General features: G+C 34.9%; 1 protein-coding gene across 3 annotated transcripts in view; it reads right to left on the bottom strand.

Annotated features, from left to right (window-relative positions):
• AK9 (adenylate kinase 9) overlaps positions 1–19,660 on the bottom strand; it is a 59,377-nt gene that overhangs the window by 2,763 nt on the left and 36,954 nt on the right. For all 3 annotated transcript variants that reach the window (XM_039725858.1, XM_039725852.1, XM_039725867.1), the window contains 14 exons: positions 19,121–19,375; positions 15,487–15,605; positions 14,041–14,260; positions 12,773–12,835; positions 11,781–11,984; positions 10,669–10,887; positions 7,761–7,974; positions 6,389–6,590; positions 5,014–5,160; positions 3,509–3,729; positions 2,128–2,324; positions 1,447–1,616; positions 619–717; positions 436–538 (listed from right to left, as the gene is read on the bottom strand). In XM_039725858.1, the coding sequence (XP_039581792.1) occupies positions 436–538; positions 619–717; positions 1,447–1,616; positions 2,128–2,324; positions 3,509–3,729; positions 5,014–5,160; positions 6,389–6,590; positions 7,761–7,974; positions 10,669–10,887; positions 11,781–11,984; positions 12,773–12,835; positions 14,041–14,260; positions 15,487–15,605; positions 19,121–19,375 (2,433 nt within the window). The remainder of the gene's footprint in view (positions 1–435; positions 539–618; positions 718–1,446; positions 1,617–2,127; positions 2,325–3,508; positions 3,730–5,013; positions 5,161–6,388; positions 6,591–7,760; positions 7,975–10,668; positions 10,888–11,780; positions 11,985–12,772; positions 12,836–14,040; positions 14,261–15,486; positions 15,606–19,120; positions 19,376–19,660) is intronic.

Below are 19,660 nucleotides of genomic sequence, written 5' to 3'. Positions count from 1 at the left end.
AAATTAGCATAAAATAGGGAGGGCTGTGACCATGAATAATTTTTTTTATTTATTCATGTGTCAAAGTATATCAAAGTACTCTTAAATTTTTCCAAGTAAGCTTGTGTCTATGCTGGTGTTAAAAGTCAAACCAAAATGTACCCTTACAAGATTTGATAAACAACTAAGTCAGAAAATCTATAATATAATACTGCAGCTTATTATCCCCCTCTGATGGTCTTGTATTTTTTCCATTAAAGCTACAAACATCTGTTAGTTTAAAGGTTTAAAAAATTGCTCTTAATTGTAATGAAAAGATTTTCAATTTAATATAATCTCATTAATAAATATAAGACTCAAATGCATTAAAAATTAAAAATAAAAAAACCCAAAAACTGAGTAGGGTATGCTATATATCACAAAATCATGTTTTAAAATAGAAAAGCAAAAACTGGCCTGTTCAAGGTATCCAGGCAAAGGAAGTGTAGTTAGTAGCATTGGCTCTTTTTTTGGAGGGAGTTTATGGGGAAGCTTCAGATTCCAGTACTTCTCTGGTAACCTAACCAGATATAAAGTAAGCACTTTTAAGATGTATAAACAGTGACATGATTGAAGATTAAAATGCAGTTAGTGTATTACCTCATAAACTTCTGTAGTTTTTCTTCACTTTCAAAAATATATACCTTGTCTTGGTATTTTGCTGCATACTCCATGTCACCAGGCACCAAAGCTTCATATCTGAAGAGATGGAGCAAGAATAATTCATTCACAGAAAACATAAAACATAATTTGCGTGGAGTAAATTCATGAGCTGCTGGTAGCCTTCTGGTAATTTAGCAAGTGTAGCAACTACAAAACAATAGCAATTGGATCATCCAAGTTTCCACTACATGATGGACAGTTACAAGGTTAAAAAGCTGATAGAGTCTCTGCCTCAAAATCTGCTTATTAAGGAACTTCTATAGGGCTTCTTTAGAGCTCCTCCATTTAAACTGCCTATTATATTTGTTCAGGAGATTAAAAAGGGATAAAATAGAATTGGCTGTTATGGTTCTCCTCTGATGATAAATTCTTGCACACTGAGGAAATCTGTGTCACTTTATGGTAGAGCTTTATGGATCTCTACAAAAATCACAATAGCTAGTTTTGCATCTACTAGGGATTTATGAGATTTCTTTTAACCTTGGAAGGCTTCTGATAGAGAGAATTCAAACTATATCTGTCCATCTTCATCGTGAAATACACCAGGCCAACACAGATTCTTGTAGAACCTGTAGCCATCTAAGTTTTAAAAGGTGATTTTGTCTTGATTTCCAAAGCCACAAGTGCAGTGTAGAGAATTGTAATTGCTTTTCCTGTCCAAACCCTGAGCAGCATTAAAAAGTACTTTGAAAATATTTTCTCACTAATGCATTAATATAGGACACATATTATGTAATTCACATAATGAAAAATCTAGTGACATACCTCTGTTTTCCATCTAGGTAAGTGACTGGACAGTATCCCTGCATTTCAGGCTTTACAGGGAACAAGGCCTTCACTTCTGCTGCAGTCAATGTCTTTGGTAGCTTATGTGGTGGTGGGAGAGGGCGAGAGGCCAGTGATGATACATAAAACTCAGGTCTGCTCAAGAATTTCTGTATGGAAAAAAACGTTTTTATAATAAAGCAGCACTGTAGGACTGTTAGCCAAACTCCAGAGGACTGGCTCACACAGTTTAGATACCTATTTTTTCTACAATGCAACAGTGTGTTGGCATTGCTGTTGCTCTTGGGTAATTTCTTTCTCACCCTACTCTCAGCTGTAGTAGTCACCATTCACCCACCATCCATCACTATCTACTGTTGTCATAGGCCACTTTCTAACCCGGTCTCTCCACAACAGATAAAGAAAGGAGGAAGTTATTGTTTTCAAATGAATGTTTGATCTGTGACAAATTGTAAGATGAGCTTTAATGGTGTCTGTGCTGTATTTTGTCTGCCTAGACATTTGATAGCAGAAGTATGCAGAACAAAAGCTTGAATGCTAACAACAGTGGTCTGATTCAAGTTGCATATTACCTATTTCTGTATGGAATCAAAGAATCTAAGCAACAATGTTCCCCCTTCCCATAATCCCCTCCTTTTTGACCTGCTTTTTGATACGCACTTCCAGTTCTTCCTGTGAAGCCATTCTGTAATAGCGGCCCTGAAATTCTGCAGCAAACTCCAGAGAGGGGGTTACAGAGCAGTCAACCAGTTCACCTTTCTCTGCAAGGCTGACAGGACAGTACTGTCCACACTCCCCCAGCTGCTCCTGCAACTCCTTGGGAGTGATACACAAACCAGCAATGCTGCTTGCTTTTCCTGTTAATGAAAACAATTAATGATAATGTTTAATTTATGAGAGACACAGAAACATCAAACAATTCTACTCAGGAATGCTACAGTCTAGAAAGTAATAATTTGAAAATGATATGAAATAATGAGAACTAAACCAGCAATTTGATAATAAAATGAAGTTGTAACTCATTTTACCAATTAATTTTAATAACATTTTATAGCATGTAAGAAATATAATAATTATTAATGGTGTGGGATACTCTGCATGCTTAGCTTATTAGTCTGTTCTTCTTTTTTATGATTTATTGTTTCACTCCTTTGTGTTACTAAGGGACATTTCAGCTATTATTTTATGTCTTTACATTGGTGAAAACGAGTACAAGGTGTGATGAAAGCCTCCCCTTTATTCATCCATATCTTGCAAATGCTACAGTCTGTCTGGAGGAAATACATTCAAAATCTTGAATAAAATATCATCTCAAAACCAAGTTACATAAAATCGTGCCTTTTCAAGTTTGATGTGTAAGATTAAGTGTATTTTAACATTTTTGATTATGACTCCAGTTTGTAAGATGGGTACAGTCACAGAGCTGCAAAAATTAAACCCAAAAGGTGGATAAAGATAAGGAAGTATATATGCCCTTCAGAGGAATTCTAGTTAAATAGTACAGACATGTTTAAAAGGCATATTTAATCCTTACCAGTGCTGACAGACAAAAAGACAAGTGGGAACTGTGCCATTTTAGAATAAAGTGGTCTTCTTCCCAAAGCACAGAAATTAACTCAGATAGCATATTTAAGCTTATTTCTAGATTTTAAATTAGCATCTTCCCTATCCCTCCCTTTTCCTTCACTAACACTAAAGTGAAGCTGCAAGTTAGAGCTCCCCTTGTACCTTTGAGGTACTCTTTGTGATTTACCACCCAGTGTTGCCAGATCTACCATGGACCAAGGACTCTGACTTCCTTTAGCAGACTTCTGTTACCCTGTTCTTGGGAGGATGGCCTCAGACTGCCCTGTAGTTTGCTTTGCCTTCACTCTTTTCAAGAGATCTCTTCAAGATCTCTGCAGATGAGACTGAAGAATTTAAAGGTTTGTATGTGGCCAAGAATTAGCCTCATCCACAGAAAGGTGAAGTTGTCACGTACGTAGTACATTGCAGGTTTTTAAAGAAACACATATTCTGGGAAACTTTGTTTTTCTTTTACCTTCTTGTCTTCTTTCCAGGTATGTCTGGATTTGTTTAACAACCACCTGAACTTTCTCCAGAACGGTCCTCCAGACCCTCCATTTGCTATGATTGGCATCAATCACACACCAGTTCTGATGTTCCTTCATATAGTAAGTTCTAATATCATCAATGTGCTGTTTATAGCAGGAATTTTTAATAGATAGAATCTGTGGGCTGTCATGTTCAGGATAGGGAGGTCTAAAGACAATGAAAAATAACAGTGATTTAAATGTGAGGATTAGATAATTTCGTTGAATTTCTAGAATTCACTGTAAGTTGTAAATTCTAGAATTCACTCTAAGTTATTTTTTACAGAATTTTGCTTATTTGACACTGTAGAACATATTTGAAAAATACAAATTTCTTATTAAGAATACTACCAGCTACATGTGAAAAGCAGTGTACATATGATCAAACAGTCCTGTTCAAAAATGAAGAATAAAACTTTTTATATTTATGTCTCAAATACAACTCAGTAATTATTTTGCAAAGGATTTGGAATGTATCAACACATATTACCTGACATACATTACAAATACACAAGTAAATGGTACCCTAACATTGCACACTTGATTTGTACTTAAGCCTATGAAATATAATTAGTTTGATATTTAAAATTAAGTTTAAAGTAGATACTTTCAAAAACACATCATTGATTTAATTTTTTTGCAATGCAAATTGTCTTTAGTCTTTTAGTAAACAATTTAACATTGTACTGATTACTTGATAAAAAGAAAGAGACAAAAAGAAAAGGACAAAATGAAAGAGGCATGCAATAATGCTCCAAGCTATCTGGAACTTCTTAGAAACACTTCCTCTAATGAGAAACAGGTTCTTACACAATTTAATTTTAAGGTGAATGTTCTGTTTCTGTTCTTTTTCATTCTCTGTCTGCTTATAAACTACTTACTGTTCTTCCTCAAAAACAACAATGGCTCTTTAAACAGAATATTTATCTTCTCAGAAGAACACAGAAGGGAATGAGCTGAATTGAAAAGCTTAGCAGTCCTGAATTCTATACACTACTAAATATGCATTATTTTCATATTTTTAAAAGAACTCTAATTAAGTTTTTAAAAGAGAGATTATTAGATGAAGTATTAATATATTTTATAGTAATAATTGATGAAAAATAAATTTCAGCAGTGGAGAGAAGTAGTACCATTTCTGCTGTACAGTTGCATTAAACCAGTTAAACTAAGCAGTGGGTGCACAGCATTGCACATCTCAGCCATGCAATTGAAAGATCTGGCCAGAGCATGCCCCAAACACCTTACATCCTTACGATTTCTGGTCTATGGAAATCAAAGCATTAGAAAGGAGAGGGACTGGTTCCCATGCTTTTCATATGTGGAGTTCAGAGACAGCTGAGTTATGCTCCAGGTTAGATACAACCTCTGGGTATAGCACTGAGGCACATAAATAGAGATATTACAATATTGTGTAGAAAATAAAAAAAATTCTATCAGGGAGTATCACTACCGGTTTGGTTTTTCCTTATCCAGCAGTGCTCTTCTGAACACTTCCTTTGTATCCATATCTAATTCAAAGATTTTCACTGGAATGATCCTAGTTGATTCCAAGAGATTTACATGTGCTCTTGTTAGAGGATATCCATCCATTACAACTCTGCACACAAACAGAAACAGAAAGATAGTTTTGAAGAAACTCACTAAGAAGTGAGTTTCCAATCAACCAGTAAGTCTATGCATGTTTCTAGTACATTTTCCATGGAGAGAAAAGTCTACACCCAAGCCATGATGTTATCACTGCTCTCACTTAACAGGCACATTCTTCATGCCTAAGAATTTATGACCAAATTAAAAAAATAAAGTAGGCAGAAGAAGAAATAGTAATGAGAAAAGGAAATGTACAAAGGGCAAAAGGTAAGTGGATGGCTGGGACTTATAAAAATTGTGTACTTCAATATTTTGACACATCAATCATTCAGAAACATAATTTTAACTATGAGAACTCTCCATGTGGATTGGGAGGAACAGTTTTTAAAACAGTAAGTAAAATTATTTACTACAGTATTTGAAGAGTTTTTATAATCATATTGAAGAAGAAATGCTTTTCACATATTAGGCAATACTGGAACAAAATATACTGAAATAATATTCCAGGATTTAATGTGAAAGAGAAGCTGAAATAATTCTGATCTCAAGCAGAAATAATTTTCAGAGATTATTGCAAAATTGCCTTTCTCTGTAACAGTTCTCCTTTTTGAGGAGAGAAGTTGAATTTCATGAAATATTAATAATAAAGATTTTAAGTCTGCCCAGTTTCAAAGGTGTTTCAGTGGGGGAGAAAGAGCCTAGGATTACATATGAATGAGGTGAAAAGACTCACTGGTTTCAGTTCCTCCTTAATAACTTCAGTTGTTAAGAAAAACAGAAAAAAACCCAAAACCAACAGCTTGAGTACTGAAACAGCCTGCATGATCAAAGAGAATGAGGTGTGTCCAAGTTGGTTCTGGAGCTGGCGTAAGAGAGACCAAGCTCTCAAAGATCCTAGTTCTCAAAGGATAGATCCTAGGTCTCTCAAAGAGAGATCCTAGTTCTCAAAGAATATAGAAGATATTGCCTTATTGACTGAAAAAAGTAACTGTCATAAAGTATATTACTTTGATGTACTGGAATATATTTACTTGAAAATCGCAGAAAATTATGCTTCAGTCTCATTTTCCAGAGCAATTGTTAAAAATAAATCTCCTTTTGTACAGATTATTTTTTTAATGCAGAAACCACTGATGTGTTTTAGTGAAATTGCTCTGCAGCGGCAACATGGGAATCCATGCCTATGAAGAGACTGACATGTCTTGGAGAAACCCCCAAAACCCCAAGAAAACTCTTACCCGGTGGGATTATCCATGTGATTTAGCAGAGCCACATTTAGAGCCTGGATGGCCAATTCATCAGGCACGGTGAGTCCTTGGAGAAGGTGTGACTGTACCTTAAGTGCCAGCTCGCTCTCTGGCTGGCTGTTGATCACAAACCGGATGGCATCTCCTAGGGACAGGCGCAGGAACCCATAAACACTCGCAAGTCTCTGGGCAACTGCAAAATATTTTGATTTCAAGTCACAACTTTTAAGGTAAGTAACATCACAATCTGGCACATGCACAGGGCATGCTAACACTATTCAATTTAGCACAAACCTCAGCAGATATAGTCAAGATTATTAGAGTAGGTTAGAAAATATGCCTCCATTGCTGTTCCTCTTGCAGAACAGCCCATCAGTTACATCATTTATCCAGGAAATGGGAAATATGCTAAAATTTCATCCTAAATATGAGATAATTTGAACCTGTCTCTTCTTCCTAACATCCTATTTTAATCAATAACTATGGTTTAAAATTAATTTCCTCCTCCTCTAGTAAGGCAGAAACGTGTGGACTGACAGAGTCATGGAGGAAGAAAGAGAGGGGAGAGGGATAGAAATCTGGGGAGTTTTTAATCTAGAAACTTGGAAACAGACTGGGGAGTGGGGAGTTTGGGTTCCTCATCCTTGATCCTAGGACTGTTTCTCCATTTTACATTAGCTTATATTGACTCAAAAAAGTAAGAAACAATTAGAAAATAATAATAAATAATACAAGGGGTATAATTGAGTGGGGAGTTTGGGTTCCTCATCCTTGATCCTAGGACTGTTTCTCCATTTTACATTAGCTTATATTGACTCAAAAAAGTAAGAAACAATTAGAAAATAATAATAAATAATACAAGGGGTATAAATTGTGTAAGTCCAGTTTTTCTAAATGCAAGTCCAGGTCACGAACATCTTAAGGATCTGAGATAGAATTCAGATGGACAATGGACTATCAGACTGTCAAATGAGACACTAGAGAATGTAACTAAAAGAATCTGTGCCCAGCAAGAAAAGCAGGAAGACCAACAATATTAATGGCTTATGTTTTTTTTAATAACAGTAAGGACAGATAAAGCTTCAGTCATTAAGTCCAGTGTAAGTCCAGTGTAAGTCCAGTTTTTCTAAATGCAAGCCCAGGTCACAAACATCTTAAGGATCTGAGATAGAATTCAGATGGACAATGGACTATCAGACTGTCAAATGAGACACTAGAGAATGTAACTAAAAGAATCTGTGCCCAGCAAGAAAAGCAGGAAGACCAACAATATTAATGGCTTATGTTTTTTTTAATAACAGTAAGGACAGATAAAGCTTCAGTCATTAAAAAATGAGTTTTTTAAATAGATAACTGCTCATACCTGTAGTCTTTCCAGATTTTGGAAGTCCCACAATTGCAATCTTTACTGGCACAGATTGCTTAGGTTTTGGCTGACAAATATATTTGATGGGATTTGTCATAAACGTTTCTTTATTTTCTTTACTTGAAAAGAAATAAATATATTGTCGATGGATAACTGGAAAAACTGTGCTTTCCTCCCTTTGCTGTGGCTTGATCACATCTCCTTGGCTTAACTGTGTAATATACAAAATGAGAATCAGTTAATTAGGTTTGACAAAGCCTTTTCTTCCTCCATCCCAGAGAAATGGCTTTATAGGCAGATAGAGGAGTATCAACCATATGACAAAAACTATCAAAGCATCCTAAAATTCACACATATGGACATAATATTTTACTCAAATCTGAGAAACTTCTATACCTACACTTCTTGTTCAAAAAGATGAAAGAAACATTGAAGACAGAAAGAATACCTGCTATTTCCAGTAGGTGGTACCGTAACACTTTATGTCTGTCAAGACAGTGTAGTCAGAGAAGATTAACATAATAGTTTTTCTCATTTTCAAAGAACAAAGAGAATAATTTTATTCCTCAGTGAATTAAACTCACCTGCCTGCCTGCCAACAGAAAATACACTGAGAATACTGTATTCACCAGAAGTCATATGCAAATGAAGAAAACGTAAAAAATATATCAATACTTACATTACGGTTAAGTGAAAACCACAAGATAAGCTAAAAAAGTTCTTGGAAAAATACATGCACTGCTGATGAAATCTTTTCAAACACATCAAACAGCCCACTAAAAAGCCTGCAGTGTTGATGGATCATTGACATGTAAGAGATGCAATTGGCAGAAATAGTCATTGAAGTAATACCAGATTAATTCTTTACACTACTCTTCTCTATGGAAAAACTAAGTCATGTCCCTGTTGCAGCTCTTCTTGGAAGAACTGTCTTAAAGTGTCAATAAAAGAGGCTTTAAAACAAAATGTGGAAATGCAGTATGTAGAAAAAATTGCCCAGACCAGATGGCATTCACCTTACTATTCTAAAGGGACTCGGAAGTAATTCTGAGTAACGTGTAACATTGACCTTCCTTCAACAAAAGAAGGAAGGTGGAAAAAATTACCATTTTTAAAAGAGTTTTTTTTTTTTCTCCAGTGTAGAATCTGGCAAAAATAGACCAGTAAATCTAACTCTGTATTAAGCAAACTGAAATAAATTAAGGGAAAAAAAACAGTAGTTACATGCATATATATCAAACAACGGGGAAGAGCCAACTCAGCTTCTTGTCAAGGAAAATCATACCTCACAAATCTATTACAATTCTTTGAAGGAGTCAGTAAGGTTGGTCTGGTTATTACAGCTAGAGCCGGGGCTGTTCTACTGTGTAGCACTGTCCTGTCAGACTGTGCTTATATCCTTAGGTCCCTATTCCTGCATTAAGTCATTTCAGGGTGCGTGCTCTCAATTTATGGGTTTTCATGAGTCTGTTCTGCTGCATATCTGATTCCATTCCTCACTCAGCTCATAATGTTTATTCTCTGCTTCTCTCATAAGTTGCATAACTACTTCCCCTCCCCCCAGATTTAATCTCAAAGTAACTGGTATATAGTCAATCTGCTGTTCTACTCCAAAACTTACAGTCTGTAATCAATGTTATAATTTCTATTATTATCCTAAAATGCCCTCAAAATGATCCTATTTCCCTTTCATTTTTATCAGCTTGTACATTTTCACTGTCAGCACACCACTCTTATTTTATCCAATAACTTCCTATGACTTCTTTCTTCTAACTGCATTGTACTTTTTGGTTGGCACAAAACACTGTATAGAACAAAGGAATGAAGTGGAGAAATGGAATACAAAAATGTAATAAAATCTGACAGAACAAAGTGCAAGGACTAGGGTGTAGAGACTAACTGCAATTAAACACATAAACTGTGGTTCAGTAGTGGGAAATGATGTAAATGTAGACATATCTACTTCTATTAGTATGTATCTAGATTATTAGATGCCAATTGATGCAGCCATGAAAAAGATTGAAGATTCTGATCCTAAGGTTAAAGAGAGACAAATGTGAAACATTTGTTTCCAAATCTGGAACAGGTGAAGACCCAACATGATGTTTTACAAAAGGGAATAAAATGGTTTGATTAATTGGCATAGTAAGATGAAGGCCAAAGTATGTTTCCTTCATGGCCTTTGTACTTTCTGTATGTTGTTCACAGACTTTTTTTTCAGCTAATCTTCTTTTTAATTTTTATTTACTCACAATCCAATCACCTTTTATTTCTATCAGTAAACCAGAAGAATTACCTGAGAACATTTCATTTCCTACATTGGGGATAGTGATGAGTACTTTCTGACCTCAACTTTCCAGATCTCTAGTAAAATACCATGGGAACAGATTTGTTGCTCTTCAAAAATTTTAAATTTTGACAAGAAAGAATGATTGCTAATTAATTAAGTACATCTAACATTTTTAGCCACTACTAGGTTTGGTGCTCAGTTGTGTGTGTGGCTTCTTACAAATTCATACTCCAAATCCTTTCAGTTTTTTCTCACTACTATTGGAAGGTTTTAAGACCTTTTATGTTGTCCTGTGTTTTGTGTATCATTAAGTTAGGTATTTCTTTTTGGTTCAATGCCACCTTTAGTCATCTTAGCAATGATAGTGTAATAAATTTTACTAAACACTTTTCAGCCTTAAATTAGCTGCAAAACTGAAAAGACCAACACCTTCTATTATTAATGCTTGCTGTATTTTGTGTATATTCAGTCATGTAATTTTGATTCAGTAATGTAGTTTTCATTAAATATTTCGGGTATTAGTTGCTAGTGTCTGATAACATCTTGTTAATGTGAGATACATTTTTAAAGAGTGTCAACTCTTGAAAACATTCTTCAGCTATTTAAAAACATTACCTTGACTGGATCCCACTGACCAAAAGAACTTAGTAATTTATATGAGAAAACTAGCATCTTCTGTGCAAGTGGCAGACTTATTGGGTAACATTTCTCAAAAATGCTCCTGCGGTTTTCCACTAGGGATTTCAGCTTTCTGTATATTTGGTAGCACACAACACGAGGCTTCCGTCCTCCATTGATCTCAACTGGTGGTATTAGGAACTTTTCAAATTCTTCCTGGTTAAGGAAACATAATGAAATATTAGAATCACAAATGCAACCAGATTTTTAATAAAGACTGATGGCAAGATTTTCTGTGAACTATCAAGGATCTCCTAAGCATGTTCTCAATCAACATAAATCAGCAAAGTTTGGTGGGAATTGGTCTTCCTGCCCACTGAAGTTTAAACTTCTATATTAGGTGTCACACTGCTACAATATTGTATTATTATCTGGTTTTGTAAACCTTCTCTCTGGTCACTGGATAGAGCTTCTTCTAAATCATTATTAGTTTCTTTCTGAAGTGACATACTTTGTAGATCATAAACAAACATTCCTGATCTACCCACTGCCTTGGATGTGGCATTAGCATTGCAGGTGTCTGGTGTTAGATGAGGTTACCTTGTCACAGGCAGTTGCACTGATTTCAAGAAAATTGTCAGTAAATCTGGGAATGGTGCCAAACACCTGGCATCTTAACCAAGATTAGATTTTGATTTTTTCTTTACATTTGGTTTCATCACCAACAACTGGGATCTACATTACAAAATAGAGGTGTCTAGTAAGAATTTTGCCTCAAAAATTATTTTGAAATACTGTTCATACATTCACAACTCTCTAGGTTGCTTGCCTGTATCAACTGACCTATCAAAAAAGGAAATGACACCAAGACTGAATAGGTCTACCCAAAAGCTTCCCTTTTTTTTTTCCTACTACATTAGTCATACAAATTATACACTCTTTAAAGTTTATACCATCTCAGTACAGTCTTCATCTTGTTTACATACTTAGATCATGAGTACAGCAGCACAGTTATTTAGGCACTATAATTTTTAAATGTGAAAAATAAATATGGATATTCTTCTTCATGTGATCACATAATTTAACAAAATAAGCAGAGGTATCAGTACCTGCACACTTTGTAATCTTTCTACTTCCATTTCAAACTTCTCTGAAATTTCATTTTGCATGCGCTCAACAGCCTCTTCTTCATTTTCTTCTTCTGGTTCTTCCTCGTCTTCTTCTTCTTCTAAAAACTCTTCTGCAAGTATAGCTTCAATATCTTCTTCCTCCTCCTCCTCAGTAGCGTCATCATTATCCTTATCTGCTAAAGCCTATAAAGAGAAAATATTTTGTTGTTTTGTGTATATGATACAGATATTTTGAAGGAACATATGGTATTCTTGTCTCTTATTAAATTAAAAAAAGCCATTAATTCAACAAAACAACATTTTGGGATATCCTTTATCATATGCAAAAAATCTAGTGAATTCTAGAATCTTATTTCAGAAGAAAATACAGCAGCATAGTGCATACAGTGAAGCATCATACCAGTTCCAAGAGTACTTAAAAAACCTGAAGAGCTACACTGCAGTTTTGAAGAGTGTTTTTTTATACGTGGTATTGTAGTTTGACAGGACTTTGTTATAAACAAGCATGTTTGATGAAAGTGTAGCTGACAGAATATCATGAGCAGTAAGTAGTACATGAATGCATTTATAAATATATTATGTAACTGACTTTGGGCAGAAATCCTGGTACAGTCCTATTCTGGATTAACCATGGATTTGACAGTGTACTTAAAGGCACATGCCTAATTTCAGTTAGTGGGGCTACTCTTATGCTTACAAATGAGATGGTTTAAACACATTCATAAGTATTTTCCTGTATTGAAGCATGTATGGGTAATTACTTTAAAATAGTTTCTAGTCTTCATGAATACATAGTTTCTAAAGCAATTCAAACATAATATAAAATTATTTTTGAAAGCTGAAATTTCTTGTAGTCTGTCATAATTTTACTTTTCTACATCGTCTTGAAGTCTGTGACTAAAAGATCTAGAAAATTCTATTGTATGAATGCAAATGCTTCTTTTTAAATCTATCTTATTAGGTTTTCTTACCTCCTGCTTCTTTTTCTGTTGCTCTGCTAAAAGTTCTTCCCTTCTTCTGGCAATATTCTCATTCTGTTAGCGAAAAAAAGATGTAAAAAGACTGATGATACTTCCTAATAAAAACTTGCTTCCGAAAATTGTTAATGTAACCTAGAATTAACACTTTTCTTTCCACCTTAAATTCTGTTCAAGTTGGTTCTAATGTTAAAAAATACTACCTAGAGTTTGAAATGTTGTAGACCAGATATAACTCTCTACTAGGCAAACAGGTAAGCATAATTTAGAAAAACTAATTTGGCAATTTCTGAGATTGATATTAGAGGAAAAAAAAAGACTTGTGATTCTTATCACACTGAAAATATAGTAATAGGTTTATTGGTAAACTACAGAGTTTCTAGATTTATAGGTGGTTTCTATAGATGGTTTTCACCCATTTGACAAAGGGGTGACTGAGTATGGTAGTGTGGTGCTCCCTTTGACTGTTTAGACATATTAATGGTAGTGTATGAGTCTTGTCCTAAATTCCATTGTCCTAACTTCCTGTGTGTCAGCTGCTCTGTAGTAATTATGCTCAGACCTTTTCTGGTATTATATGTGAAGTATTTTCTCACTTTTGTAGAAAGTGAGGAACCTTGAAAATATTACATGTGCCAATTGTAAATGTCTGCATAGAGGCTTCAGGTTACCTCAACCAGTTTGTAACCTGTTTAAGAGTAGGCACAGATTCATCAGAATGGGACACAGAGGAGCTGCAACAGCACTGAGAATGTGGCTTAGAGTTAACTGCATTCCCGTGCAGAGCATCAGAGTTGGGAACACAGACGCACTCCCCATACAGTAGTGAAGTCAGCCTGTGGGAGATGCTGATAACAGCAAATGCTCGGGGAATCTGGGATGCAGCAATACTACAGTGCATGAACTGTCTGTCTGATTTTTTTATTGCCATATTCACTCCCTCCATTGACTTGCCTTTTTTCCTGCACTTTCCAGGACTGCCATTTATCTGGCAGCACAGCTACTTTTTTTTGGTCTTTGAGATGCCCAAACTCCTGCATGCATTAATTGCATAGAAGAGGAAAGGAGCCCTAAATTATTTTTTGTTCCTTCAGTAAGCCTAGGAATGCTTAGGAATGCTGAATGTGTAAGACTGAAGCCTAGGAATGTTGAATGTATAGGACTATTTCTCCTGGCTCCAATACCTGTCATTCTGTGTGCTCTTCACAGCTTTGGGAGTTTTAGAATCTGAATATAAAAATAGCCTAGGGCTGAAAACTTACCCTTTTTTTTGCTTTTAGTTCCTTCAGCTTCTTTTTATATTCCCTTTTTCTAAGCTGTTTGTCTTTCCATTTTTTCAGACGTGGAGGAAAAAGACGGTTAAAAATGTCACCTTCTTCTACTTGAATATATACTGCAACATCAGGACAGAGTCCTCGCTCTGACAAATAGCTGGCTTCATCTGAAGTACGAGGGAAGCCATCCAGGATAAAGCCTGTGGACCTAATTGGAAAATAACATATTTATTATTACACAGTGTAGTTTAAAGTGCAACACAGTGAACATGTAATTATTTTGAAAAAAAAACCACAAATCCTCCCATATTAAATGCATATAATAGGAGCACAATTTAAAAAATACTTTCAGCTAGTGTCTTTTGACAATGTAAAACTGGTATTTTGCTGTGTATTTTGATTAGTGTACTTACAAATTAATTCCTTCTGAGGTTTTAATACTTTTAAATATTTTAAAAGAACTGAAATACCCAAAATTAATTGTGTCCTCAGACTTGCTTGTGTGATTCGAAAAACGGTACATCTGAGGAACTGGTCTCAAAAAATAGAAGGTGCCCCAAACACTTTTCTGGTAACAGCTCTCAAAGAAAGCTTGTGCCTGAAAATTTATGTTTCTTCTGCAGTATAGGATGAGAAATTTGCCATTCAGCATGACTTATATTTCTCTACCTGCATATTTTAAAAACAAGTCAGTTATACCTAGAAAGCTCTATGGCTTATTGGAACTCTTACAATTTTGAATTAGACAAGTAGTTAGGCAAGGATGAATGTTACGTTGATAAGAAACTAATATTTATACCTATTACTTTAGACTTTAATAGGATTCATTGTAAAATTGCAGAAAACCAGACAAGCTAGAAGAAGTGGAAGTGGAGGGAAGAACAGGTAGCCCTGGATGCTGTAGGGAAGAAGAGTACAACACAGTATGGTTTATTAGTGTAATATATTGGATGTGGTATAATACAATACAATATAATTTAATACAATATAATATGACAACATTATGCGTAATGCTGGGTAATTTTCTGTCTTGGTGCATTCATTTTTTTTCTAGAACTGATCTCCCTGTTTTTACATTGTGTAGAGAACCATTGTCCCCTATGTGTAGTCAGGACAAAAATTATATAAAAATATAAAAAGTTTGTGTTTGTATCTATCTTGTAAGACTATGAAAACTACCCAGCTATTTAGGAGATTTAATCCAATTCAGGTGTGCCAAGTACTTTCATCCAATCCTATGTGCAACATATGAAACATGGTCAAAATACCAATTAAAATAATACAACAAAACCAAGACTGACAGGTAGGTCATTACTCATAAAAAGTACAAAAGCATTAAAATAATCTCTGTGATAGTTATTTACAATTGTGGACACAATGGATTACATACTTCCTAAAATTAATTAAAGAAAGAGATAATCTAATTACAGTTACCGGAATGGCTCTTTCTTCCACCAGTCAGGAACAATCTTATCAAGGACTTCTGCAGGCAGTTCTCTATTATCCATGAGATTTGCTTTGATTGCCCGTTCCTCATCAGTTAATTCCACTTCCTTTATGTAAAGAAAGTTCACCAAAAATGAAAAAAAAACCCAAAAGCAAAATAAACTAAAACTAGAAAAAAGTATCTACTGGACACGTTTATTGTATTTTGCTAAGTAGGGTACTTTGTCTTTGCTTGTCTTTGCAAGTCTTCATTTGACTTAAACCTGCAGAAAGAAAACATTATACATTTTAGGCAATGCCCTAAAATTAGGGCAATTGCTGCTGTATGAGTTTTAATGAAACCTAAAATCAAGCAGAACTGTTAAGTATTTAATTATACACATGCTCAATTCAGAGGAACAGAAACTGAAATACGCATAGTATATCCTAATTGCCTACAAGCAGTTTTCCACTTGGCTATACATGTTCCCATGCTGGAAGACTACCTGCACTACATCAGAATGGGGTTTTTTTAGTTTTTGAAAGAAACTATTTTATTTGGATGGATTCCAAAAAAATATGTTGAAGAAGGATATGTAAGGTTATTGAGTAAAGGCAGAAGAACAGATACCAGACAGATAGCATTGTTCTATACAACAGCAGTAGTATTAATGACTAGCCAAATGCAGAGTATTCAAATGCCAAATCAAACTACTAAATTATTGTGGAAAATTATTAGGGCTTTTTCCCAGAATATATAACTCTGTGAGATTGATATGGTTGAGAATGCATTTCTCATAGAATGGCTTCCTGACACAGACTGTGGTAAAAAATATTGAAAAAATGGTATATGCCGATGATTCTGGATTAGTTTACACAATTCATATATCAAGAATCAAAATGTGTCTAGTATCAAAAGGCCACAGGAAAATAAGAATTCCTATGCCTGACATCTATTATGATAATGTAGCCAAAAGAACTTGAGAATATGTTGGAAGTCCCAGCTCTAATATAGTGTGTATGAATAACATTTTCTCTAGTGCCTGACACAGTATATATATTGAAAGATGTTTGTATGACAGAAGATGCCTAAGTAGACTAAGTGGTAGCCAGATTTGCAACACAGAGGCATCTTGAAAGAAATGTGTGAAGTGGGAGGACACAGTAAAACATATGAAAATGTATCACTGACATTACCACTGCTAAAGAGAGGTAGGAATGGTGTTTGTATGAGATAAAAGAGAAGAAGCATGAGATGTATATTCCAGGCAGAAAAAAGAGAACACCCAAGAGAGCAGTGATTTGAAGGACAAGACCTGTCAATGATGTGGCACTAAGACAACCAAGATGATGTCTTTTTGCTGACCTTCCCAGACTGCATGGTATATTTTTGTTTGCCTTTAGTGGTTTTGCTTTGAACATTATAGCTGCCCTTAAGCTTTGACAGATAAACTTCTACTGTCTTGTGCCAAAGTGAAAGAGAATGATACAATGGAATTTAATGAAATTTTGCAGAATTGGAGGGTCAGTGAAAAATAGGATAGTCAGACAGTCCAGTGGTATTCATATTCAGAGAAATGCCTGGGAGCTCTACAGCCTTGGAAACTATCCTCTGGAGTTTTGTGCAGGGACCAGTGAATGGGTTTCTAAACTGAACTGAAATCGTATGAGCTGTGCTTAGGTCACAGCATCAGATTAAGCACCTTAAAAGAAGTATGAGGAAAAAAAAATACTAAGTCAAAGATTGTTTCCAAGCAGATCTAAAGATGACAAGGAAAAAATAATAACAGAAATGCCTTGGTATAAAACATGTATTTATGCCAAAAAAATAAAATTGAGTGAGAGCCAGCCATAACCATCAGTGCCAGGAACACTTGCTATATTTTTGGCTGTGATGACCAAGTTGTAAACTGGATTTTCAAAATAACCCCTTCTTTGATTTTGATGAAAACCTGGATTTTTGTTCTGATATCCATGATTTTGATCTGTACTCTATCTGTGCTGAAGCATTTGCTTCCAATATTATCTGCTCTTGTACTATTTCATTAGAACACTACCTTCCAAATTATCAGGGACCTGCTCTACTTCTCAAGATAGTAGAGTGGCCTTTAATGTACCTTTGGCAGCTATTTCAGCACCTGCAAGTGCACAGCATTGACCTGCATATGTCCAATTTACATAAATTATCCCAAATTTGATCCTATTCTGGTTTTGAGTAGTACCATTTTTTACCCAGGCTTTCCTGTTAAACACAGCACCCTCTAGGCCACAGATTAAACTGTACTTGCAAAGACCATGTTTCAGTGTCAGACTCATATTTTCTAGATTTTTTACTGCTGTAAAAGAGCAGAAATAAAATTAAATTCAGAGCCCTCATTATTTTCCACTTCCATTGGGTGCTCATCTTCCTAATACTGTGCCTGAGTTGTTTCTGTATGCCTCCTGCTCTGTAGCCTGCTGCCTCTCCTGCCTCCTTCCTTAAATCCTGTAGTAGGAAGTGTTTGAAGAGCTTTGATGACTAGTAATTTGAAGGAACTTGGCAGATATCAGGAGCACAAACTAAAAAAAAGGCTCTTCAAATGTGATGCAGAAACACATTTCTTCCTGAATCTTTGAGTGTTGGATAAATCCTTATTTCTTTTGGGTGACAGATAGATTTTCAGTTTTTTACTACACATTTTTGAAAGATTCATATGCTGTGTACCTGTGGTGAGACTTCTCCACATAATGAATGGCTTTTATCATACGCATTGCTATCTAAAGAATTCATTTGCATTAGAACTTTGTGATTTTTTTTCTCCCAACAGATCATTGCCCAATAAAAGAAAATATTCTCCCCAATAAACAGTTATGTTAAACTTTCTTCTTCAGAGAAATTGTATCCTGTAAGAGATAGAGTTTAGAATGTGCATTTATAAGGATTTTAAGGTAGTAGTCAATCTGATTAAGAAAAAGCACTAATTTTCTAAAAATTATAATTCATTAATTATTCTACCAGTATCATGAACATACAGCTATTTGAAACAGTGTTTAAGTTAAGCTACAAGGCATATTTTATGCTACCCAAGAGTTGCTTTATTTTTCTGGTTTGAAACTGCTGCCAATAGGCAAAGAAACACTAAAATCCAAGTTAAGAAACCTATTGCATTAAAAAAATACAAGCTTACCCTGTTACTACTGATGATGATTTCTGATTTTTTATAAGGGATGATCAGATCAAAGAGCTGGTAGAGGCATTCTATTCTTTTGCTCCAAGAGAATGCAAAGAGCACAGCCAGGGAACATTTTTAAAGTCCTGTGCACTTGGAACACATGCACTTGACTTAATCTGCATATTATAAACAGTTAAAGGAAACGATACCTTCCCATTATTATTCTGACCTTGACCCTTTTTTTCCCCTCAGTTGGTCTTCCATTAGGCATTTAGCATCTATCTCTAATATTTAGAAAAAAACTTGTATATAACTCTTGAAAATGTTTTGAGGAATGCTTGTGATATTTATAAAATGTTGTAATGAAATATTACTTCCAAATTTCATCAAGTATTTAATTTAACATAATTTTACAATTTTTACAATTTTATATGAAATTCCTTTTCTGGCCAGAAAATTGTTATTTTGTGTATGAATGTATAAAATATTACCTGTTTGTTTTTTTCTGTTTCAGTTTCAGTTATGGTCTGAGAGAAGTCTTCCAGTTCCTCTGGTATTTTATTGTCATCTTCATGATCTTCATCAAAAGAGGGCCCAACTTTCCTTTTAGTTTTGGGTAAAATCAATTCCTGTAGATATTCTTCAAATTGAATATGGAAAATGCCTAATTTATCTGTTATCTCTCGTGCACAAGTAGTTTTACCTGCTCCATGAATCCCAAGTAAACACACCCGTAAAGGAGGAGCCTGTAGGAAAGAAACAGAATATTCTCTAACATTTTGGAGCACACTCACCCCCTACTGTTTTTCACTTAAAAAATATCATTATTAAGGAATCCATCAGAAACAGTTACATACTTTTGTATTTTAGGATTCCCAGATTTTCTGGTTTTGTTCTAAATAAACTACCTGCTCTCTGGAAACACCAAACAAATTTACTACCCTACTATCAGCAGGTAAAAATGAAACTTCATTAGACAAGTCTGGTAAATCTTCTGTTCATTTGCCCTTTTTCAAGTTACAAAAAACCCC

Source organism: Passer montanus, unplaced genomic scaffold, assembly GCF_014805655.1.
Source record: "Passer montanus isolate IOZ18808 unplaced genomic scaffold, ASM1480565v1 scaffold11, whole genome shotgun sequence".
NCBI lineage: Eukaryota > Metazoa > Chordata > Aves > Passeriformes > Passeridae > Passer > Passer montanus.
This window is presented reverse-complemented; position numbering and strand designations above follow the sequence as displayed.